Source organism: Quercus suber, unplaced genomic scaffold (assembly GCF_002906115.3).
Source record: "Quercus suber isolate HL8 unplaced genomic scaffold, Cork oak 2.0 scaffold_628, whole genome shotgun sequence".
Lineage (NCBI taxonomy): Eukaryota > Viridiplantae > Streptophyta > Magnoliopsida > Fagales > Fagaceae > Quercus > Quercus suber.
In genome coordinates, this window is record NW_027070070.1 from 95,368 (window position 1) to 121,178 (window position 25,811).

At 34.5% G+C, this 25,811-nt stretch overlaps 2 protein-coding genes and 1 non-coding gene across 3 annotated transcripts; 2 read left to right on the top strand and 1 right to left on the bottom strand.

The window, feature by feature from the left end:
* Positions 1-983: 983 nt before the first annotated feature.
* On the top strand, positions 984-7,198 carry LOC112020642 (ATPase GET3A). The gene is made up of 7 exons (XM_024053191.2): positions 984-1,522; positions 2,276-2,400; positions 3,265-3,415; positions 3,865-3,975; positions 6,002-6,140; positions 6,237-6,352; positions 6,822-7,198. Exons 1-7 carry the CDS (start codon positions 1,268-1,270, stop codon positions 6,990-6,992), a joined length of 1,068 nt encoding a protein of 355 aa, XP_023908959.1. The 5' UTR covers positions 984-1,267; the 3' UTR covers positions 6,993-7,198.
* Positions 7,199-8,262: 1,064 nt separating this feature from the next.
* Positions 8,263-8,343, top strand: TRNAL-AAG (transfer RNA leucine (anticodon AAG)). The gene has a single exon. It is a non-coding gene; the product is annotated as a tRNA-Leu (tRNA).
* Positions 8,344-9,236: 893 nt separating this feature from the next.
* Positions 9,237-10,813, bottom strand: LOC112020658 (ubiquitin-related modifier 1 homolog 2). Its single transcript, XM_024053213.2, has 4 exons — positions 10,681-10,813; positions 10,051-10,126; positions 9,877-9,959; positions 9,237-9,538 (listed from the first exon to the last, which is right to left on the bottom strand). The coding sequence occupies exons 1-4, from the start codon at positions 10,701-10,703 to the stop codon at positions 9,421-9,423; spliced, it is 300 nt and encodes a 99-aa protein (XP_023908981.2). The 5' UTR covers positions 10,704-10,813; the 3' UTR covers positions 9,237-9,420.
* Between the last annotated feature and the right edge of the window lie 14,998 nt (positions 10,814-25,811).

Consider the following 25,811-nt stretch of genomic DNA (forward strand, 5'->3'; position numbering starts at 1 on the left):
TCCTACTAAAAAACCCACTGCCAATTGCAAAAACCCATGGGTTGAGTAGGATCATACTCAGTGGACGATGGTTTGGTCAATCAAAGCCGATGAAGATGTTGGCAGAGGTTTTGCTTAGTGGCGGCCTATAGTTTGAGTGAAAACCACCGGATCTTTGCCAAATTTGAGCAAAAATCACCACATTTTCCTTGAATTTAAGCAAAAACCTCCATCTCATAGCTGGATTTGAGCAAAAACGAATAGATCTTTACTGAAATGAACAAAAACCATAAGTTCTTTGCCGAATCTAACTAAATCAACCATTTTTTCATTGGATCTGAATGGATTTGGATAGATTTGACCTTCTTTCAATGGTGTGGTTGGTCAAATTGGGTGGCTCAGGTTTTGGAGAAAGCAACCGCCAACATTGGTTATTGAAGTTTAAGATCTGCCACTGACTACCTCTCTGCTCAACTCAGATAGTTTTGGTTCATGTGGCTTTTAGTCGGACTATTTTGTTAGGCCTCAATTGGTGATGGACAACACTATTCTTATGTAAATTGCATACTACCAATGCATAGTTGCATACTACTAATAAGTTGAAACTATCTAAAAAAAATCATATTATTTCACTTTTTGTTTATAAGACATTGCAGAAACTCCATAGATCGATAATATAATGGATTTTGGTTTTACGTCATAAATCTATATTAATGACTTCACCGTAGGCCCTTTTTTTTTTTTTTTTTTTTTTTTAATCATGATAAGAGACTTTATCATTTATTTTATTTTTATTTTTTGATAAAGAGACTTTATAAGTTTTTTTTTTTTTTTTTTTTGATATTGACTTTATAAGCTAAGTGGAAGCCACATATTTCTAGGATGGTTAAATGTAAAGTGTATAAATACAATTGTAGTCGGTCCATTCCCAGTGCACATTAGCACACGACCCGTATAGTGTGCCGCATTCACAAGTCCATACTATTATAAAGTCTAAAATCTAAAATCTAAACTAAAGCAAAGTCTAACTAGAATCAAAGGGAACTTCTGAGTTCCAACTTCCTCGACTTCGATTATAGTACTCTGTTGTTCCTCTCCTTTCTTTCTTTCTTTCTTTCTTTCTATATTAACAAATTCTTAAACTTCTTCTCTTCCTTTTTTATTTATATCCAAAACTTGAAACCCCCAAATCCAATACTTTATATCTCTCTCTCTCTCTCTCTCTCTCTCTCTCAATTTCTGGGTTTTTTTTTTTTGGAGAGAACAAGCAAAAAAAAAAAAAAAAACAATGGGTACAGAAATACCAGAAGGAACGTTACAGAACATAATGGAGCAAGAGTCTCTGAAATGGGTATTCGTGGGAGGCAAAGGTGGTGTGGGCAAGACCACCTGTAGCTCCATCCTCTCTATCCTTCTCTCTAGGGTTCGCTCCTCTGTTTTGATTATCTCCACCGACCCTGCTCACAATCTCAGCGATGCCTTTCAGCAACGTTTCACTAAGACCCCCACTTTGGTTAATGGCTTCTCCAATCTCTACGCTATGGTACTCTTTTTCCACTTCTACTTCAGTTTTATTTATTGGGGTTTCTGGGTTTCTTTTTTTGTTTCTTTTTTTTTTGGGTGGGTTTTTAAATGTCGAGTTTTTGATGAATTTGAGAGATACCCAGATTTCAAATTAGCTTTATTTGGTTGAATTTCATCTTGATTTGACTAGAATGTGGTTCTGTTTGATGGATTTGGGAATATCCAGTTCTGCTTTTCTATAGCTTTATGAACTACTTGTAGAAAATTTAGATTTTTTTCTTCTTTTGATTATGTAGGATAAATTCTCTTATAGAGTGTTTCTATGCAATGATGAAAACTGCTGGTTTGATAATTGCCATCTGAGTTATTTGGGCTTCACTCTGAGGGTAAAACTTAAGTACAGTCCCTTAGGTGCTATACGTTCAGTTCCCCAATTGATTGTATTGACTAGTGCGTGAAAATAGATTTGTTTTTTTTCTAATGACAATTAACTTTTCAATCACGTGGCTCATTGGTCAATGCAGCCAAATGGTTGAATTTAATTAGGGAACCTAAGATACAACACTTAAGTAACTGTATCTAAGTTTTATCCTTATTCTAAAAAAAAATAAGGATATACCTGAATCACCATATTTGGGTTTATATATATTTACAAAATAGCAATGTACTTGCATTTTTATCTATTGTTCATGTTGTGTTTTTAGTGAGTTAATGTTCGGATGTTGCATGTATAGATTATGTGATCTCATTCTTTAGGTATGGTCCTTTGTAGGAGGTCGATCCTAATGTTGAAAGTGAGGATGTGGGCAGTTCTGATGGAATGGATAGCTTGTTTTCTGAACTAGCAAATGCAATTCCTGGAATTGATGAAGCTATGAGCTTTGCAGAGATGCTAAAGTAAGAGTCTTGTTTCCTTTTATTTGATTATATTGGACCTTCCAAATTCATCAGGTCATTGTTCCTCACTTCAGTTTCAAGTGTAACTGAGAATTTTTATGTTCACTATAGCTTGTACTTGACTAATGTCGCGGTCTTGGTGGACTCCAATTTTGATTGAGATAAGTAGGTGATTGGCGGTCTTGGAGGACTAATGTCTGCGAATAGGCTTTTCATTTGTACCAATTATAGGCATTTATCAGCAGTTAGCTGCTAGTGCAAATATTTTTGTGCATTTGTTAGAGTTGAATAGGCTAACCATGTCAAAGATAACGTCTCCTGAGGAAGTGGCTCTTCTGCCATTTAGTCAACATTTTATTGGTTGGTTGATCTATTGAGGGGGTGAATGCAGTGATACAAATTTTAAAAGATTGCTTTAAAACTTGGGTTACATTACCATGATACTGATCCTTTTCTCACTTTATGAATTAAAGCTATCTTCATAGAATTGGAGTCTTAGACAATTTTTAGGTTGGAAAGGAGAAATTTAATTTAATATTTTATTCAGGTTGTTTGCAAGAGACCTTGAGGGTAACTTCTGTTAACCATATCCAAGTGTATATAACATTTTGTAGCATATAAACTAAAATGAAAATGAAGACATTAAGCATATTTATGTGATACATTATTTGCTAGAGTACCCAGCAGGTCACAGCCTGCATCAATTTTGAGTGGCCTATTGATGCTTATGCATCTCTTCTTTTTTGAAACAATCACCCAGAAATTTGTGCTCTTTCTTTGTGGACTTCTTTTAAATGCTGTTAACCTACTTAATTTATTTACATATATTTGTCTGATTTACCTGCATGGACTAACTTCTTGCAGATTGGTGCAAACAATGGATTATTCTGTTATAGTATTTGACACTGCCCCAACTGGCCATACACTGCGGCTGTTGCAATTTCCATCAACCTTAGAAAAGGGTCTCACGAAAATGATGTCCTTGAAAAATAAATTTGGTGGCGTAATCAGTCAGGTATGTTCTTTGTATGATAGAGCATAATCCTACTCTCTCAATGAATTTGGAACTATTTGTGGTGTGTATGGCACAGAAATCATTGGATTTGGCAACCTGAATTTTATGTATTCTCCTTGTTGTGTTAGATACAATTGTTCTAAAATCATCTCTAAAACCAGACCCCTTTGCTGGGCATCTTTAACCATTTCTGCTGCAATAATGGAAGAGTAGAAGTAGGTCATGTTGCTTTTGCAGTTTCTATTGTTAACTGTTAGGGTTGGAATGATGCAAACTCCTTACTTGCACCATCCCTTATGTGTAAACTTCTAGTAGATGTGAATTTGGATTCATTACTTTAAATATTTATTTTGCTTGTAAGCTAGAAATGGTTCAGTTTATAGTATTGATATATCTTTGTTGGTGATGTTAATGATGTAAATAGTAAGCTTTAAAATTATTCATGGCAGATGTCCCGCCTTTTTGGTGTTGAAGAAGAATTTGGCGAGGATGCAATTCTGGGAAGGCTTGAAGGCATGAAAGATGTGATTGAACAAGTTAATAAGCAATTCAAAGACCCAGTAAGATCACCTTATTCATATTTCATTTACTCTTCTCTATGCTAAATGATGATCATTTCATTATTCTTTTTTGCAGATTTCCAATTATTTCTGTTGAATCATGTATGTTGTGAAATTTTATAAAAGTTGAAGCCAGACTCTAAATGCTTAAGGTTTTTAAAGCTAGGGTTCTAAATTCATCAAGAGGGATGTGTGAGCTATAGTTTTGAGAATGGGTATGGAGGGCTGGAAGATTATTAGGCGGAATAGGAAGTCTAATGAGAAATTTGTATAAAGTGCTTAGGAAGCTTTTGTTATTATTGTTCATGAGCTTCAGGGTTCAAGTGAGAGTCTAGTGGTAATGGCATCCTTTGTGGTGTCCCATGTATGTCATTCAAACCCCACCTCCCCCTCCCCAACTATCTACCCATAAAAAAAATTGTTGTTCATGAACTACAAAGTTCCTAGGCCAAATATAAACTTAAAATGGATAAATAAATAAACTTTGGATAGTTACATCAGCTGCATAGATAAATTACCTCCTTCCCCATCTCAGATTTTTTTCTTTTTCTCTTTAAAGATCTACGTGATCTCAGAATCAATTATCATTATTGTTTTTATGAGCATTACTATAGGTCAAGTGATGTATTACTCATTGTTGATATTAATGGGAATTTATTAACTAATTTAACCATCATTACATTCTTTCATCAATAATAATCTGATAATCTTTACAAGAGGGAAATTGAAACTCTTGGAGAAATAAACTATTGGAAGCACAACGCTGTTGTAGATATCCACTATACAAAAACTGTTTCCATGATTTGGTGTGCCCTTTTTATATAATCAATACAGCTATTTATTACTTATAAAAAAAAGGGTGTTTTTTGACTCAAGGCTTCTTGCAGTAACAACGAAGCATGATTTGCAATTCTATTGAAGCATGATTTGCACCCCTCTGGTGCCTGCAAGCAGTTGCATTAACTATGGGTGTGAATTACTTTGGCATTTTTGCTGATATTTTATCCTGTGGCTACTTTCTCCTTTGTAGTAATTGCTATGTTTAGGAAGTTAAGGTGTTTTAATGACATCAAAATTGACCTTTTACTCAGTCATTTTGAGGAGACTTAGGGCTCGTTTAGTTTGGTCATAACTTAGTTTTCATAAGTCAATACTCATAACTCAAACTCAAAACCCATAACTCATAACCCAAACCTCTCCTTATCTCAGAAACTCCAAAATTATTGTTTGGTCACATAACTCACTTTTTGCCACCATAACTCATATTTCAGAAACTGAAAACACCAAAATTCTATTTTTAGTTTCCATCATCCATCACTCAAACATCGTCCAAAAACCAAGCCAAACAATATTTTTTCAGTGGGACCCACGTGTTTTGGAAACTCAGTGATGAAAACTGAGTGATATCACTCAAAATCATGGTGATCCAAACAAGCCCTTAAATTCAATGAGACATTTGAACCTAATGATCACTAGCTTGCGAATTGCTCAAAGCATCAAGATTTAAGGTTCAAATAGTCATTAGTCATTACAAGCTAATACACTATATAAATGTAAAAGATGCTTTTTTTTTCTTTTTCTTTTTTTTAACTTTTTTTCAAGTTTTTGGTTCTTTATTGATATGATTTCTGGATAAATGATTTTTTTTTTTTTTTTTTTGGGATCAGCAAGTGAAGAGCTTTATTAAAGGAAAAAGTATAAAAATATGTTGTTGCTACCTTACTTATCAAAAATATATATATGTTGTTTCTACTTTATCTAGATGTATGCTAGACATGGTTCTCCCTTATGTTTTCCTTCCTAAATCTAGAGGAGTTAAAAGCACCAGGACTTGTGAGGTTTATTGTAATTTTATTTGACTTGCCAAAACTTAATCAATCAAATTTGCATTTAGTTTCTGAATGTTTTATAGTTATTTCTGAAGCACTTGATCTGATGCTCCTTGTTAATTATGACTCAAAATTATATTGAATGACTGATTGTTTTGTAGTTATTTCTTAACGCACTTGTATTTCCCTGTTGGCAGGACTTGACAACCTTTGTCTGTGTTTGCATTCCAGAGTTCCTCTCTCTTTATGAAACAGAGAGACTGGTCCAGGAACTCGCCAAGTTTGAGATAGATACACACAATATTATCATTAACCAAGTACTTTATGATGAAGATGGTGAGTTTACATGTTCTCATACTTCATTTTACCTTTGGAATAATTTTTTTATTAGAACAAGAGTTATAGATCTATTGGGCTCTTTCCTAATTGTAGATGTAGAATCCAAGTTACTCAAAGCTAGAATGCGGATGCAACAAAAGTACCTTGACCAGTTCTATATGTTGTATGATGACTTTAACATCACCAAGCTCCCATTGCTGCCAGAAGAGGTAATTTACAATGCCAAAAAATTATAAATCTTTAAAAAGAAAATATCTTATTTTGAAATAATCTTTTCGCTTGTCATACATTAAACAATCTTATCAGGTGTAGATGTATGGTCTAACAGGTCGTTAATTTTCAAGACTATTGATGATTAATTCCAAATGATTTTAGTTGAACTTGTGGAAAGACATGATGTTTCTATTTTTTCCAACATACATTGCTCTAAGTTGAACTCATGTCATTCTTACACATCTTTTCTCCAAATTATTACCAATGCTAATTGCTGAATTTATTATATTTTCCTTAAATTTCTTGCTTGTTTCTTCAGGAGGTATCCTCCTGGCTTGTGAATTCTTAGTTGATCATCATACCAAACTGAGAACCTAAATCTGAAATTCAGTAATTCTAGATGGGGTGTAAAATAATTATTTTTACTTATTATTATTGGCCCTTTTGACATTTTTTGATTTGTAGGTTACTGGCGTTGAAGCTCTGAAAGCATTTTCATGTCATTTTCTGTCACCATATCAACCTTCCACCAGCACAGTGGAAGCGTTGGAGAGAAGGGTATCCACACTAAGGCAGCAGCTGCAAAATGCAGAAGCAGAACTAGAAAAACTGAGAAAGGGAAAACAAAAGGTCTGATGATGCTCTGGTCAAAGTATGGCCTCTGTTGCATTTTCCTTTCTTCATTCTTTTCAAGCGACAATCAGGTGGCACCATACCCCGCTTTATGCTGCCAAGAGAAGTTCGTCTTCTGCTTTAGTTTTGGTTAATGTTTTCTGTAGCTTAACTGATTTATAATTTTTTACATGAACCTTTCAGATATAATAAATGGTATATTTTACTTTCTTTGTGTGTTACACCCAGTGACAATGTGACGTATCAATCATGTGATCGATGTGATCAATGATTTTGGAAGTATGGTTCGTTTATGATTTTCTTATCTTATCAAGAACTATCTCTACAATGGTAAATTCCTTTTTTTTTTTTTTTTTTTTTGTGGTGATAATTCCATGGTCGGGAGTGGTGGTATTTGAACATTCAACGTCTTCATTGGAAACACAGTTTTCTGTGGCATTTTGTTTCTCTCCTATTTGTATCTTTTTTAGAATTTTAATAAGAGAACTCATCCCATTTCTTTCATCATTTACGGAGCTGAGACCAAGACACTTCAAAAAAACAATAATTTCAAGTTTTGAAGCTACATAAAAAAATGTGCTCCTCCCACGCTTGTTCTGTTTTGTCAAAGTGGTAGGAAGGAATCTTTGAAGGCAATTGTTTTCTGTAACGTAAGTAATGTAGTATAGCCTTAAAAAATAAAATAAAAATAAATAAAAGAAAATTAATGGTGAGGGTTATGCTATACTTAAAAAAAAGAAAGCATCAGGAATGCTCTTATTTTTCTCTCTTAACCCTTCAAGGTAAATAGAAAGAGGATCGCTTGTGAGTTGAAAAATAATGTTAAAAATTTCATCGAGAAAGAGAGGTTTGGAAATTTTGCGGCTTGAAAGAGCAAAAGCAACCAAGATGGATATCCATTAGCATAATCCTTGTAGCATAAGTTACAACTCCAAAGCTTACTCATGCATCTGCCTTTCTATCTTTGATTAAGAATCAATTGTTTAGGAAAAGAACTAGGACAACTTGTCATATTTTATGGAACAAAATAAAATATAGGTATGAATGAGAGAAACCAACGAGTTTATGTTCCTTTTAATAAAATTTGTGCTCCATTTTGCTTCCTCTGTTTTTTTTTTTTTTTTTGCAACAGCATATCCTAATAATTCCCGACTCCAACTCCACGTCGAACTGGATGACGATTTATTAGAAGAAAGATGTGGAAACGATTGGTCGCTATAAGAATGCTAAAATAAAGAATAATATCCAAATTTGGAGACACATGTCAAGCATTGTTGAGATGGCCGAGTTGGTCTAAGGCGCCAGATTAAGGTTCTGGTCCGAAAGGGCGTGGGTTCAAATCCCACTCTCAACAATTCCTTTTCTTTTTTTTGTAATTCGAATCCCATCTATTATTATTCCTGGAGGAACAATTTTACATTTTAAAAACTTCTAAAATGACTTGGTAGTAATTTGTTATCTTGATAATCCTCTTTCTAAAGAGTTTAGTATTCTGCATAGTTAATCAGGTTGGATTGCAAAATAGTGAAAATACTGCAATCAAGAACAGAAGAAATCTTTTTTAAACTCTTTGACGATTTAGAAGTCACAATACAACACTGATACATTACCCTCTCTATTATTTGGTCCTTGTTTTTCCATTAGCAAGCCAAACCTTGCATCTCAACAAAATAGAGTAGAACCCATATTTAGATTCTGCTTTGTCCCCCCTTAACCTCTTAACTTAAAGAACATTCACATCAAGTGCCAAAATAACTAAAATGCTATTCGCGCCAAAAGTACTAAAAAACTCACTATTGTTGCTAGAGGGTAAACACAAAAAACATTATTTAAATGAGAGAGAGAGAGAGACTTGAGTGGTAAAAGAAAGAATATTAAGTATATTAGGTATATTGTAAGTTGTAACGTGAAATGTTAAAATAAATAAAGTATATTTTTAAGTTGCTAAAAGCTAAATTTTTTAGTAGATTTGATGTGAATGCTTTACATTAAAAGTGGACCCAATTTGCACTAGAATCTAGATTCACTGCCACCTTAAAAAATCTAACTCCGAAACTCCAAACAGAAAGTCTATAATAATCTAACTCCGAAACTCCAAACAGAAAGTCTATAATATTCTTAAATTATAGGCATTTGATCTCTTTCGAATTCTTAAATTTACAGAGATAAAATGGAAATGAAAAACAGATCATTTCAACAAATCTACTTGTCAACAAGAGAAAATGGAAAAGAAAATGGGCAGTAAAATCAACAAAACAAACAAAACCTCTAATAACTTGTGGGGGGACTTGGGGGGGTCACTTTCCTGAATGCTTCAGTAATGAATATCAGCAAAGTACACAAACAAGGCTAGGATGCCAAAGCTCTTAATAATCTCATAATAACAATTACATTATCATCTAGTACACAACACAATCATCTCATCTAGATACTATCCACCATGCAAGGTTGAGATGAAAACCACCACATCCTTCTCTTCTAGGGTTGTATCGAGCTGCCCACTTAGCTCCCAATCACAATCATTCACAAGGACAAGAACACCAGGTCTCCTGCAAGACAAACAAAACCTCTACGTGTTTAATAAGGATGTTTATGATGATAGATTGCATTAATTATCTTATAATCCTCTCCTTTCTCCAGGTACTCCCCTTTTTCACATCACTAATATTCATCACCCTAAAAGTGTTATTACCCATATCTATTTCATAGCAAAATTCTGGGGTAAACTACGGATCCTCAACAGACTACTCAAGATCAGCAACATGTATTCTTTTCCGCCTCTCAAGTGACTCTCCCATTTCATTCATAACTACAATTTCATAGTTTTGGAGTGTATGTGCACACGCCCACCTTCAAGATTGAAATTTAGAAGCAAATTTAAACTTACACAGTATCTCCTTTCATGAACATTTCAGGCCTCTCCTTGATCAAATTGGTATGAACCCAACCGAGCAAATCTTTCATTATTAACTGCCAAGTGCAAAGATAAACACATTGTGTTTGCTCAATTATCTCACACTTTAAGCTTGTAGGAAAGCATCTGTCAAAACTACAAATTTACCTTTTCTGCACCCTTTGCCATATCAACATTGACATTATGGACCTTTACAGAGTCACAGAGAAGCTCTAATCCCCCACTGCCAATAAAATTAACATTGCATCCATTCCAATGAGACATAAAGTGTAGACAAAGATTAAAAGCAATCATGTACAAAGTTAAAAATTGGAACATGATAAGTAAATTGATGTCATAAAAGAACCTAAGACATGCCCATATGAACCTTTTAACTGAACACACTGCACTGCTACAGTACTTGCAAAATCCCAAATCTTACAAAACAAAATACCCATCAATTTTTTTTTTTTTTTTTTGGAATTACATATATTGAAAATTTGGAGAATAAACAAGTGGATTTCGTTTATTATGCAATCTTTTATCAGTAATCAATAAACACTTGACTGAGAGAGTGAAAAACAGATTAAAGACCAAATTTTTATTGAACACTAAACAAAAAAGGATTCATCTTGACAAATTCATGTTAACCTTAAAACTCTCAAACTTATAAGCAGATTGAAACCAAAAAGAGAGAGAGAGAGAGAGAGAGAGAGAGAGAGAGAGAGAGAAGCAGTTGTTATTAAAGTCATATGCCCAGGTTTTGATGTAAGATTACAAAACAAAAGGAGCAATTACCCGAATTCGAGAGTGAGTTGCATTTTTTTGAATTTTCTCCTGTGTTGCAAAAATTGGAAACCCTAGAGAGAATGATTTTTTTTGTATGGACGCGCGCCCTTGTTGTAGTGTAGGATCTAGTCAGATAAGACGGCGTCGTTTCTCGACCCTGTTCCAAACTAAGTTCACTTGCTCTATTTGGGTTTAATGCCAACCTAATACGACCCGACGTACCTCCCTCTCTCTCTCTCTCTCTCTTCACGTTATGTGATTTAGGGTCCGTTTAGTTCTCGTAAAATATTTTTCAGAAAATAAGTAATTTTCGGAAATGCTATATTTCGGAAAAGGAAAATATTTGAAGTGTTTGGTTGTATTATGAAAATTGTTGTGGAAAATATTTTCATGTGTTTGGTTCTATTAGGAAAATGCTATTTTCCTACCATTTTTTCACAATTTCCGGCAACAACAATAGCAGCAAATTCCAGCAACAACAACACCACAACAACAACAACAACAACAATCAGTTCATCAAAAAAAAAAAAAAAAACAGCAACACAAAACCCACAAAAAATCCACCGTCCACACCATCGCAACGAAGAAAAAAAAAAAATCAGAGGAGGACGACGAGATCGAGAGGGCGGCGCGATCAAGACGACGATGAGATCGAAGATGATGATTTGACCTAGAGAAGGACGGCGCGATCTCGCAGGCACGAACTTGGCGCCGTGATCGCGATCTTGGTGCGATCGAGAGGGCGGTGCGATCTTGGCGCAATCGGTGACGAAGGAGGCGACGAGATCAGAGACGAAGGAGGCGACGAGATCAAGGACGAAGGAGGCGACGGCGACGAGGATGGCGATCTGACCGGCGAGGACGTGCTTCAGGTGGAGTGTGCTTGGGCTCTCTCTCACTCTCTCTCTTCGGGTGTATTTTTCTAGAAATGCTTTGAAGGTAAAATAAGAGTGTAAATTGGTTTCCGCCTGGGGAGGGGTATTTTACGGTCAAAGGTGAAATTATTTTCAGTTGACCGAATTTTCCTAATCAACCAAACACCCAAATTTTACGGAAATGGTTTTTCGGAAGTAGTTTGAAGTCAAAACAAACACAGCCTTAAAAAAAAATACATTGTCAATCTATCTTCTTCTTTTTTTCTTACAAATGGTTTTATAATAATATTAATTCAATAAAAATTATTGAGTCATGTAATATTACTTAGTCTATATATACATATATATTAATAGGTAAAACTCAGAGAAAGTTCAATTAGAATTTGAAATTAAAATCCAACTTTACGCTATGTGTCTAAATTTATGTTATAAGAGTCACACCATAATTATCTGCTTAAGTTTTTTAATCTTTATTCCAAGTGAGTTAATGAATGCAAAATACTAAGAATCTAATATTAATGAACCATAAATTTAAAATAAATAATCGCATATACTCAATACAAATCATCATACATCAAAGATCACCACGCATTCAATCTTATTAAAAATTAGAAGGAAAAAAAAATGATCATAAGTAGTATTAATTTTGGGTAATAATTTTAATATATGACTAATTAGTTTACTTTTTAAAAAAAATGACTAATTATTTATATTTTTATGATATAAATTGTGTTTAATTTTAAATGTATTCATACATATACACGTGTTACATGCTATTTAAAAAAAATTGACTAAATTATATATTTTTATAATAAAAATTGTGTATAATTTTAAATACATCCATGCGTTTGCATGGATTATGATGGGGATCAATCAAGTATAACCCGTCCTTGGTTGTCATCCATGGACTTGATCACATCTAAGGAAAAATCACAATGGAATGACAAAATGCATGAACAAGACCCTTTATTAATAATAATGAGATCTGCCAAAAAGAACTTGTCCATGGACGACCATGTCATAGACGACCATACCCATGGACGACCGAATTGTACTTAGTAAATTTACAACAAATTCTCCAAGAGTTCTACATAAGCAAAACACAACACGTTGCTTAATATGTGGAAGGAATTCCATACACTTCATTCCACATACTCCATTTGCTTCATTAATCACCAATATCACCCACAATGATGATAGGTCCCAAACAAGTAGACCCATGACAAACTCTCTATAAAAGGAGTAGGTCCCGTCTACCAAAGGTAAGTTCTAATCATCCATTATTTTTCTGTTCTTGTATCCTAGGGACAAAACTGACTTAATCGTCAAAGAGTCCTTGGCCGGGTCACACCGATCACTTTTGACGCTTCCTTCTTCCTTTATAGGATTTACAGCCATTGTCATAGTCTGAAATATTTTAGCCTACTGATTCTTGTGTGTCATCAGATTACATGCTAGTTTCACATAATATATCCTTCTCTCTCTCTCTCTCTCTCTCTCTCTCTCTCTCTCATGTGATTTTTTTTTTTTAAATACATTGTCAATCTACATTTTCTTGTCTTACAATGGTTTTAATAATATTAATTCAATCAAAATTATTGAACCGTGTAGCATTATTTAAAGTTTCACATAATATATCATTCTGTCCCTCTCTCTCTCCATGTGATGTGATTTAAAAAAAAAAAAAAAAGAAACATTGTCAATCTACCTTTTCTTGTCTTACAATGGTTTTAATAATATTAATTCAATCAAAATTATTGAATCCCGTAACATTATTTAAAGTTTCACATAATATCTCTCTCTCTCTATCTCTCTCTCTCCATGTGATGTGATTTTTTTTTTTAAATACATTGTCAATCTACCTTTTCTTGTCTTACAATGGTTTTAATAATATTAATTCAATCAAAATTATTGAATCGTGTAACATTATTTAAAGTTTCACATAATATCTCTCTCTCTCTATCTCTCTCTCTCCATGTGATGTGATTTTTTTTTAAATACATTGTCAATCTACCTTTTCTTGTCTTACAATGGTTTTAATAATATTAATTCAATCAAAATTATTGAATCGTGTAACATCACTTAGAGTTTCATATAATATATCATATTCTCTATCTCTCTCCATGTGATGTGATTTCCAAAAAACACATTAATACATTGTCAATCTACCTTTTTCTTGTCTTACAGTGGTTTTAATAATATTAATTCAATCAAAATTATTGAGTTGTGTAACATTATTTAAAGTTCCACATAATATATCCTATAAAAAAAAGTTTCACATTATATATATATATATATATTATTTAATGACAAAAAACTTATTAAGTAAAAAGAAAAAAAAAGAAAAAAGAAAAAAGACTTATCAATTGAGCTAACTAAAGTGAATGCATAGCTTTAATCCTATCATCAAGATTAAAATAATGACATACAAAATTAGAAAAAAGTCAGATCTAGTATCTTGAAGTCCTTACTAAAGAAATACTCTTTTGTAATTAAAAGTGCTTAGGGTTCAATTGATATTTCAATGGTAGTGACACTATTTGCGTTTCCCGATATCTATGTTTTTTTTTTTTGGCTAAATCCAATACCTATTATTCAAACCCTTACTCTCCACACCCCAAATATGTCTCTCAACAAAAGGTGTTAAAAAGACTATGGACACATACGTTAAGGAAACAAAATTATATTGTGCATGTAATCAATTTATATTATTTAAAATCTAAGAGGTTGACGTAGTAGTTCTTGAGTTCTTAGGTTTGAAACTACTAATAATCGTTTTAGCGTCACTTCAACAGTTTCCTCCCTGCTATAAAATAGTGTGTGTGTGGGATGAGAAAACAACACGCACCCATTTGAATAGCTTTGTATACTCTCGTTTGTAAATAATAATAATAAATATATTACTTTTTCAAAATTTAAATTTACATTACTTATGCAAGTACTCAAAAAGTAATAGTCCAATCCCACTTAGAACAGTGATGCCTTGGCCTTCAAATCAAACCCAAACAATAGAATCTCTAAAGAGAGTGGGAAGACAGTTCAATAGTGGTTCAGGATCAAGTTTTAGCTTGTGGCCGAAGAATTCAAAGTGTTATAGAATTTTCTCTTAAGTAGCTATTACAAATGATACTCTCCTTAGGTTTGTCAGAGGATTGGTTACTTATGCACAAACATTCCAAGTTTTGCCCTATCTTATCCATTATCACCTTTTCTTTTTCTCTTATCCCATGAGAAAATGTTTAACCTCTTAATCTAGAGGTTCCCCTTCCTTATATATCTTTCCTCCTTGCATGCCAACCCTCCACCTGTATACTTCAAGGCTTTTTTCAAGATACTTATCCTATCAAAGTTCTACTGAAGGTGGTAGAATGAGCAGCTAGCTATGAAGTCACTGTTTAGGTGTCATTTCCTCATTAATGCAGCTGATAAGATTGTTGCAGGGTATTCAATGCGGAGGGGGAAGGTATGCTTTTCTAGGAAGCTTCCTCCCACCATCTTTGCCCCCCTTATGATACTTCCTCTTTTCCATAAGTTCTTACGTAGCACCATTCTGCACTCCCTCACATCCTTGGGTTAGTGATGTCTTTGGGGTGGATACCCTTATACAGGTGGGATTGTGCGAGACACTTTCATATTATAATTATCTTCGGTCCTCAGACCCTTTACAACTTGTATTAAGCAAAAATAAAATGATATTATGGATCGAAATAAGATATCTTGAGTATTATTGACACTTAATCTCAAAGAGGTACAAATTGTAATTTCTTTTTGGTGAGTAATAAAATTTAAAAACTTGTAAAATGAAAGAGAAATGCTACGTCTACAATAATTTCACAATACTTTTCTAACAAATCCTATATGGTAAGTTATTATTGGTTATAATATGAATTAAAAACTTAAATTACATTTTTATCCACCATAATAGTTAGTAACAATTTGTCACTTAGGATTTATTATAAAAATGTTGTGGACATAGTATTTTTCAAAAAGAAATGGGAGATATATTAAACTACAAATGAGTTAGTTAAAAACTTAAAATAACAAAATTTAGTTTTTTTTTTTACCAAATTTAAAAAAGACAATTTTCACAAAACAATTTCCCAACAATATGATTTTTAATAAATATTAGTTGAGAAAATGCTGATATTGGTGAGTAAAATAGTAATTTAAGTAGTAAACTCAAATTAGAACTAGTAACAAATTGTGACCTAAATTTTGTTGTAAAAATATTGTGAATACAAGGATAGAACACTTATCCTATTATTTATATCCAAAGATAAACAAGAAAAAACCAAAGACACTCGGCTGGCCGTGGTGTGGATCCCATACAGTCGGGATCTACAGCAGCAAGTGTAGAATCATTGTACATAACAACCACTACAATTGCTAAATCATGTCATCATTAAAACACATCACAGTATCGGACGATCGTATCCAATGAACGGACAGATCTAACAACCTTAAATTAGCAAATGACATAAGTTTACAGCTCACCACAACCTTCACTCTCTCTGTCTCTCTTATTATATTCATGGTCATTGCTCAGTTTTCAAGTTCTCAATTATCGGGCTCCTCAAAATCTAATCCTAGACCAAAAACAAGGTTTCACTTTAGTTTATTTGGCTTTCTGGGTCAGGGCCCAAATGGTGAATAAGACCAAGGTGGTGGTTGTGGTGGTGGTGGCGTTAGCTTAGTGAGCCAGGGGTTGAGTTTGCAATCAGTGCTGTGAATTTCTTTGTTTCTGATATGGAGGCTTATAAGAGGTGGGTTAGGCGGAACAAGGAGTATGTGCACTCGTTGGAGTCTCTAGCCAATGTGAGCCCCTCTCAATTCCTTGTAATTTCGTTGTTTTTTTGTTTTGGTACTTTGTCAGTTGTTACAAATTTATGGACAAAGTTTTCATATTTAATTGGGTATTGGATTGTTTGTTGTGTTTGGCTTTGTGGGTTTTCGTTATTATTGCTTTTGATATCCATGGTAGCTTGATATGTGAGAAATTTCGAGAAAAAATGTAAAATTTTATTGCGTTTGAATATTTTGAAATTATGAATTATCTCATATGGGACAATGAAAAAAAAGTAATCTTTAAACTGTTTTTGGACATGGAATTGAAAGAAGTAATTGTGTTTGGGTATCAAGGTGATGTTATCTCATCTAGGCCAATGTGCGTCCTATCAGTTAAAGATAATTATATTATCTGTTGTGTTAGATTATAAATTTAATTGATCAATATCTAATCTTATGCAGTTTGTGGGTTGTCCTTATATGTTTTTGTAGCTCCAAGGTGGTAAAAAGAAAGTGCAGAAAAGGGTTTATCATAAACTGTTTTCATATGATCATATTTTGTTTCTTACCTGACTATTGAAATTCGTGGGTTAGTGAAAACCATAGTGAAGAGTCCGAAGCTTTGTTTAGTGGAATTTTTTGATGTGGTTGATTCTGCTGAGGGCTGAGGCTAAGCATATGGCTTCAAAAAAGGTCCTTGGTTTCTCAATTGAAGCCATACATCTGGAAGCCATGTAACCTATTATAAACTGAGAAGAACAGGGAGTTAAGTCAGTCACCATCCCAATTAGGCTACTCAACCTTAAGCCTGATTTTGTGGCCAGCTCAGGTTTTGAGCGAGAAACCTTAGGTGGAGGGAAGATTATTGTTCACTGTCTGCCCCAAGAGAAAGAATAGGCATGGATAGGTGTTGTAGCCAGAAGCCCAACCTATGGAGATTTCATGATAACAGGATCAATTTGTAAGATATTTGAGGAATTTGGTCGTGGTGATGCTACTACTAGCCTTAAGCTCCCTAAACCAAGCAGCAACAGAGTCCTAAGGAAATTGATTTAGTAAGTATGGCAGGGTATTCATAGCCTATAACGGAGGATGGGATGTCCTTGGGGCAGTGAAAAGAGAGTCAAAAATAAAGAAAAGAAAAATGTTGGCATGAGGCTAAAAATAAGTTTTAGTAGCTACTAGCTTCTAGCAATAGAGGAAGTGCTTAGGAGCAGGGAGCTGATTCAGGAATTGAGGATTGTAGCCCAGGCGAAAAAAAGAAAGAGAAAAAAGATGGATACTCAATGAGGTTGAGGGCCTGTGATTAAGGATCTTCACTATATTTCAACTCATTATTTACCTCAAAATAAAAGGATAAAGTCATGTTCATTTTTGTGGGTTGCTGCTTAATAAGCCATATAAACTACATGCAAACTCATTGCATAATCTGATATATTGCTAATTGACCTATACTTTCCCCCAATTGAATTAATTTGATTCTCTTGACATGTTCTGTAATTATCATATCATCCGTGCTTGCTCATGAATGTTGAAAACATAACTGATCCCGATCTTTATTTAGCTGTTGGAGCTTTGTTATCTTATTTAGGTGTTGAAAATCTTTTGCAGGGAATGACATGGCTTCTTCCTGAACGGTTTTCTGATTCAGAGATAGGACCAGAAGCAGGTTTTGTGAAATTTTGGTAACCTTTAGCTTCTCTTATTAGCTTAACTATTGAAAAGAGTGTTTCTCCTATTTTGGTTGATGTCTTTTTGAGAAAATGAAGGGATAGAAACAAAAGTAAATTTCTTGGAAAAAGATAATTTAAGCTGGCCTGTATATATATATATATATATTTCTTCAGTCTGCATGTAATGGAAAGTTATAGAATTGTTATTTGTTTTTCCTATCTTTTGGACCAGTTGGTTTGTCTATCCATTTTATTTTATATTCTTTTACAGTATAATTTTGTGTATTTCAAGTCTAAAAGAAAATTTAGTCCCCCAAAATTTACACTTCATACAAGTTGTCAATCTGGCCCCTCACATTGGCAAGCATGGTCAATCAAGTCATTTTGCTAGCTGGTGTACACGTTTATTGTTAAATATATAAGATGGAACCATTTTGGACCAAAACTTGATTTTCAACAAGTTTTTACTACAACAACAACAACAACCCAAGCTTTAGCCCCCAAATTTTGGGGTCAACTATGGATCATCAATAGACTAGTCAAGGTCGGCCACACATATATATATATATATATATATTTTTTTTCCCCCCATTCTATTGTATCCTATCTAAAAGTCATACTTTTTGTTACTTAAATAAAATTTCATTTTTTACTACTTCTATCAATGTTATTTTTGGTCTTCATCTAAAATTACCAATTAACTCACTTTTTCTTACTAGTGCATTAATTGCTTTACTTTGAACATGATCAAACCATCTCAAGGGACTATCCTACATATTTTCATCTATAAGGGCCACCCTTATCTCTAAGTAAATTTCCTCACTTTGAATCCCATCTTTCCTTATATTTTTCACTCATCCATCTTAACATTCTATGCAAATTTCCTCATTTTGAATCGTATCTTTCCTTATATTTCCACCCATTTTTCTTCCTATTCTATGAATATGTTGCTTCTTAACAAGATTTCATTTAAAAGCAAAAGCATAGATGGTCTTGTAGCAATCTTATAAAAAATTTCACTTTAGCTTAATCAGTTTTCTTTTACTTATCCAAAAGCAGTTGTGGTTTCGAGGTGAGTGGGTATTATCATTCTCTCTCCCCTTCTATTGTCGTATATTTCCTGTGGAAAATGGAAAATGGAAAATGGTGTGGCAATTGAAGGTTCCTCCTCACTGGCTGAGCATAGACCCAGCCAACCTGGCCCACCTGACTGACCCGAAGGGTCTTGGGCGGGTTGAATGGATGCTTGGGTCGGGTTCGGGTCCAATGTTTGGGTCTGCCTTGGGTTTGGTTCGGTTTCGGGTCCAACCCGACCCGACTGATTTTAAAAAAAAAAAAACACACACACACACACACAACTAATGTATCAGATAAGCGAAACCGATCCTATACCCCATTATGAACTATTTCAAATAAACTAAAATACATTAAGATTCACCATAATCGAAAAGTAAAACACTAAAATATTTTGAATTAACACAAAGGAAATCAGCTAATATTGCATTAAAATAGCAAAGATAAACCATAAATCAAACACTCTAAGAACCCAGAAAAAAAAAATTACATTCATATAAAAAATTTAGTCAATCCCTCAACATTGTGGAATGGGAAAACTGTGCAACGAGTTTCAAAAACAAAGACTGATATTTGCACCGAGTTTTGCAAGATTCCAAGAAAAATGGAGGAACAAGTCAGCAAAGTACAGCGAACTCCGAACAAAAAAATCCGAAATTTGAGAAAATAAACCCTAAAATCTCGAGCTAGAGAGAGAGAGAGAGAGAGAGAGAGACGGACCTAGACATGGCGGCGTCGTGAGTGAGAGAATGAGAATGAGAATCTTAAAAGGAGTGGTACGTGCTAACGTGTGCAGGTGGTGAATGGTCGTAGCTGTAGCTGTTGCTGTTGCTGCTGCTATTGTTGTTGTTGTTGTTGAAAGAATTTTTTCGTTGGAGACTCAGCCTTGTTCATCGTCTAGGGTTTTACCTTTCAGCCACCATAGGAGAGAGAGAGAGAGAGAGAATTTGATGGTAGAAATTGTGCGTTTTTTTGGGGAAAAAAAAGGACAGACCCAACGCAATACCTGACCCAACCCAAGACCCGTACTTTTCAGGTTGGGTCAGGTTTCTCCCTGATAAACTTGATAACAATTGTTATCGGGTCGGGTTGCGAGTGGCAGTAAAACTGACCCGACCCGACCTGATATCAGTCCTACTCCTCAGGTAGCTTTTTTCTCTTGGACTGCTTCTTAAGTCAAGATTCTAACTACGGATAATCTTTGGAAGAGGCATATTGTTGTACTTGAGTGGTGTTATCTTTGCAAAAAGGTGTGGGGAATCTGTAGATCATCTCCTCCTTCATTGTCCTATAGCATATGAGATGTCGAGTATGGTCTTTTGCTTGTTTGGTATTTGTTGGGTGATGCTGCAATGGGTAGTGGATTTGTTGGATTCTTGGTCTTGCAATTGCAGGCGACATCGCAATATAGATATATGGAGGATTGTGCCGCACTGTTTGATGTGGTGTTTCTAGCGGGAATGGAATGTTAGAAGCTTTGAGGGATGTGAACGGTTCATTCTTGAGTTTAAGTTTTTTGTCTTTTTTACTTTTCTCAAATGGTGTTTAGTTTTATCATCTTTTTCTTGTCTTTCCCCTCCTGTTTTGCTTGATCATTGTAATTTGGTTTCTTGATGTTTTTGCCCCATTAGTACATTTCCTATGTACTGGGCTGTGTCCTATGTACTGGGCTGTTTTTTTTTTTTTTTTAATAAAATCTTTTTGTTACTTATCCAAAAAAAAAATTAATAGGTATTCTATGATCATATAATACTCTTGATGTGTTTTTCCACTCTATCCACCTGCTCTCATCTAATGATTTACATCCTCTTCAATTTCAACAAGTCCATAAAAAACATATTTTTTAAGTGACGTAATGAGGATAAAGCAAATGGGTCAATGAGGAGGTGCAATTTCTTTATCGTTACCAGGATGGGAAAAACCAGAAGATGATGGCACTAAGAATGAGAGTGATGATGTGGATTATGAACTTGGCAAATTCGAGACTAGACCTTTCTTTGTTGGCNTCTATCGCAGTCCTGAGGACACTCTAAAAACCATCCCCAACTAGCCCTGACTCCTTGTCTACAACAGCAAAGGCGAAGAGGGCAGAACCTTTGGTTAGCATCGGTTGCCATTGCAATCATCAACACCCCTCGATATTTACCATACAAATGAGTCCCATCAATACTGATCACCGGCCTGCAAAATCTAAATGCAGCAATGCATGGAGCGAATGCCAAAATACATAGCGCAGTAACGTAGTATCATCTATGCCCCTAGGTATGGTGTAATAGAGCCGGGTACCCGAATCCTGATCCAAGTATGCCAACAAAACAACTTTCGCAACCTCTGGTAAGACTCCTCCCCAATCCCCATATATCTTAGCAATTGCCTTTTGTTTTGCGTCCCATACCTTATAGTAAGAAAGTTCATGGTTATACTTAGTATGTATGATCTCCCATAGCTCATCAATAGGAGTAGTGTGCTTTTGTCGCAATTTCCCATAATTTCTGATGCAACAAAATTAGAATCCATCATTTTACCGTCTCTTCGCCGACCAAAGTATACAAGTATGTGGACCCACATAAGATGTGACCATCCACAAACCATTAAGTTTATCCTTCTTGAATGCCCCAACGTACCACTTACAGTTGGTGTCAATGCATCGCGACGCACAATTTAGTTGTGGTCGACCTGCGGATAATAAAATGTCTATTATCACTTGCTGCGTATTTATCAATGCACGCTTCACAGCCGCTTTATTTGCAAAAGTCAACCCTTTACTAAAATGCATCCATCTTCCCAAGTAGAAACTAATGGTATCTGAAGAGCTGAAGGATCAACCATATTTTCCCAAGTATTTGCGTAAAAGGACTCGCTAGGAGGTGCATAGGCAGTAGTCGTATTGTATCATACTGGACGCCAATATCATCGTCTGCATCACGTTCATCATGGTTCTCCATATTTTCCTCTTCAAAAATGGGAACAACTTCATGGTCATCCACATCGTACTCAAAGTCGCCTCGGTCAATCCTCTCTTCGTACTCGTCCACATCATCAACATTTTCACCATCATTCATAGCATGATCTTCGTCTTCGTCTTCCTCTTCTAAATGTGTCTCTTGAGGGTGGACGGTTTCACCAGTATTGGCAACATGATCTTGACTGGGGAGCGTATAACCTGCCATTGTATATTCTCCCATTGTATACTCTCCCATTGTATACCCTCCCGTTGTATGATCTCCCATTATAGTGCATCCATCATCTAGGGCTGTAAATTGTAAAGACGTCGTTGTTTGTTGCACCGTCTCAGTATAAACTTCTGCAAGCGCCTCCAAACTTACGTACAACTCAGCAGCATTTACTTGGGGCATTTTCTGGATCCTATTAAACATCATTTTACATGTTTGTCTTCTGTGATTGCCATATACCCGTAATTTATCCGTTCATGAAGGACTTCTTGTGGGTATCGATAAGTAATCTTTATGTCATACCAAGCACGGTTCAAATTCAATTCCTCCATTATTTTCCTCTTCAAATCATTCAACGTCTTCAATTTACGACGTATCATCATATAGTAGCATTCGATACCCTCCCCTCTAAATGGGAATCCATCAATCCCTCCAGGATTGTCAAGAGGTCCACCGAAATATACATTTAACTCAATATTTTTCAGAGATTGTGAACCTATTAGAGAGTCAAGTATAATATGTTAGTGACATATTTTTCTCTCTTTCATTTAACATCAATTACAAAAAATTTTCTATCTATATATTTATAAAATATACGACTTTTAGTAGTCCTATATTTTACTAGTTGTATACTCACCCCACATCACATACACGCACACAATCATTATCATTTCATACTAACACAAAAAAAAAAATAATAATAAAATAAAATCTAAAGACAAAAGTCATCCCATTGCAAAATTTCAAATCAGCTCTAACAAAAATATAAATAAAAAAATCAAACCAAACAACAATATAATCATTAAAAACCTAACAATACAAATAAACCAAGAATACATCTTAAATATATATCAATCATTCTTTCATACCCAAGCAAAAAATGAAATCAGAGTTTAGAGAATAATATTTACTCTAATTGATGGGATTTCAGTGGTTTTATCACATTACACGTTTATGTTAAATGACTATTTTATTTTCTTATGATTTATATTAACTTGGACCGAATTGGACTGGATGGACCGAATGGACTGAAGTGGACCGAAGTGGACTCGATGCACCAAGGTGGACCCAATAGACCAAAATGGACCGAATGGACTAAAGTGTACCTATAGGACCGAAATGGACCAAAAAGAGTGAATGACCAAACTCGACTGAATATACCGAATGGACTGAAGTGGACTAAAGTGGACTGGATGTACCAAGGTGGACCTAATAGACCAAAATGGACCGAATAGACTAAATTGGACTGAATGCACTAAAGTGTACCTATGGGACCGAAATGGACCAAAAAGAGTGAATGACCAAAGTGGACTGAATGTACCGAATTGACTGAAGTGGACTTAAGAGACCGAAGTGGACCGAAGTGGACAAAAAAGAGCAAATGACCAAAGTGACCTGCATGGACCAATGTGGACCAAAATGGACCAAAATTGACTAAATGGACTGAAGTGGTCAAAATTGGATTGAAATAGATCTCAACGTTCTTAAATTATTTAATACTTTTTTGTAAGGGGCAGCTCTTATTTTTTGGAGCAACATTTGATATTTTTAGTAGATGGCAAAACCAAAATGAAGCAATTACATCACCAAATCAATGATTATAATTTCATACTCAAGCAAAAAATATATATATATATATATAAATAAATTAAAGACCCTTACACCAAACAACAAACAAGAGAGTGAGACCCTTACCTGACATGAGGATGTGCTGGGATTGTATGAGAGTGAGAGGGAGAGTGAGAGAGGGAAGACTCAGTTAAGCTGCTTTGAAATTAAGCAAAGGTGAGTGAACATGTAAGAGAAAAATGCAGTGAACATATGAGACAAATGAAGTGAACTGAACAAGGACTAATGAAGTGAACTGAAGGACTGAGAGACAGAGCTGAAGTGAACTTCTTCACGTGAAATTGTTGCTCTTTAGGAACACATGTAAGAGAAAAATATGAGACAAATAAAGTGAACTGAACAAGGACAAATGAAGTGACCTGAAGGACTGAGAGACAGACCACGTGTCAGTTGCTGATCACTGTTAGAAAATCGAGTTTCTGAGACTCGATTTCACTTTTATCAAACAGACTCTCTAAACCTCGAGATCTATGTGTCGTAAACGTGGCATATCAAGCTACTAAAATCGAGCTTTTAAGGCTCTATATAAAAACCGAGTTTATAAGACTCGATTTCCACGTAGGATACTTTCCACGTCAAAACATAGAAACCGATTTTTAAAGGGTCGATTTCTGACCAAAAATCGACCCTTTTAGGCTCGAGATGCTATTATCTTATATACTTCGGCAACCGGGCCAACTAACTATAAAGTTTGATTTTGGAGTTTAGTTACCCAGATTCCCCTTAGTCACCATTACTTTCTACAGCTTCTCTATATCATACACACTGTGTCACAATTGACTGTCTCTGATCTCTATTATTTTCTCTCTTCTCAAACTGAGCACACACAGTTATTTTTTTTGCGACCAATCGTTTAAGCCTTTTCATTTCGTCGACCTTGACAACGTGATTCACACCCTCAAGGTTCTCTTTCTTCTCTTATGCAAATGTTTTCTTTGTCTGAATTCAGAATCCTCTGTTTTTCTTTATATATTAAATTTATATTTAATTTGAATGATGAGAAAGTAGAGGGAAAGGTGTCGAACATAAAATTTGTTTATCAGGTTTTTCTGTGTGTTTCTTATTGTTTTATATCTGAATTTTTGTTTAATACTACGGATGAAACCAGAAATCTAGTTTATGGGGGCCAAGGCATAAGCCCAAAAAAAAGAAAAAAGAAAAAAAGAAGAAGCTAAAATGAAGGCTAAATAAACTATGAAAAATAGAATTAATATACTATCAATATTAACAAGATTTTAATTATAAAAAAAAAAATACAACTTATTTGCTTTCTAAATTGAATTTGATGTTCTTTTAAATAATGAAATATTCTATGATTTGATTTTGCAATAATTTTCCTTTCAATGTAGAAAGTCAATAGCCTTTTAGAAAGAAATATCTTCATTTTTATTTCAAAGCCTAATATTGACAATATTTATCATTGAAAATGTTTGTGTAGTAGTTGTCGTAAAAGTAAAAAGAGTAAATATAGCACATAGCACTAATTAGTTACCCGGAACTTACTCTTGCTTCTCTTTTCTTTTCTTAATGGAGGAGTAAATCGCATACATATGGCTATAGCACTAATTAGGTTCATCCATGTACCACGCCTAGAGAAACCAAAAAAGCTTCCCCTAAAAAAAAAGAAAAAAAGAAAAGAAAAGAAAAGCAAAGTCAAGAGTAAGGGTCCGTTTGGATATAACTTATTTTGTTGAAAATTGAAAACTGAAAACACTGTAATAAAATAATTTTTAAATGTGTAAATAGTACCTTAGGACTCATTTTAAATTTTTTTTTCTTAATAAAGTGATTATGGGTCCCACGAATAGTGCGTGAATAGTGAAATTTGTCTCCCTGAAACGCATGAAAAAAAAAGAAAAAAAGAAAGAAAGAGGAAAATGCAAAACTAAAAATGCAGATGCAGTAAACATGCTATCCAAACAGTCAATAAA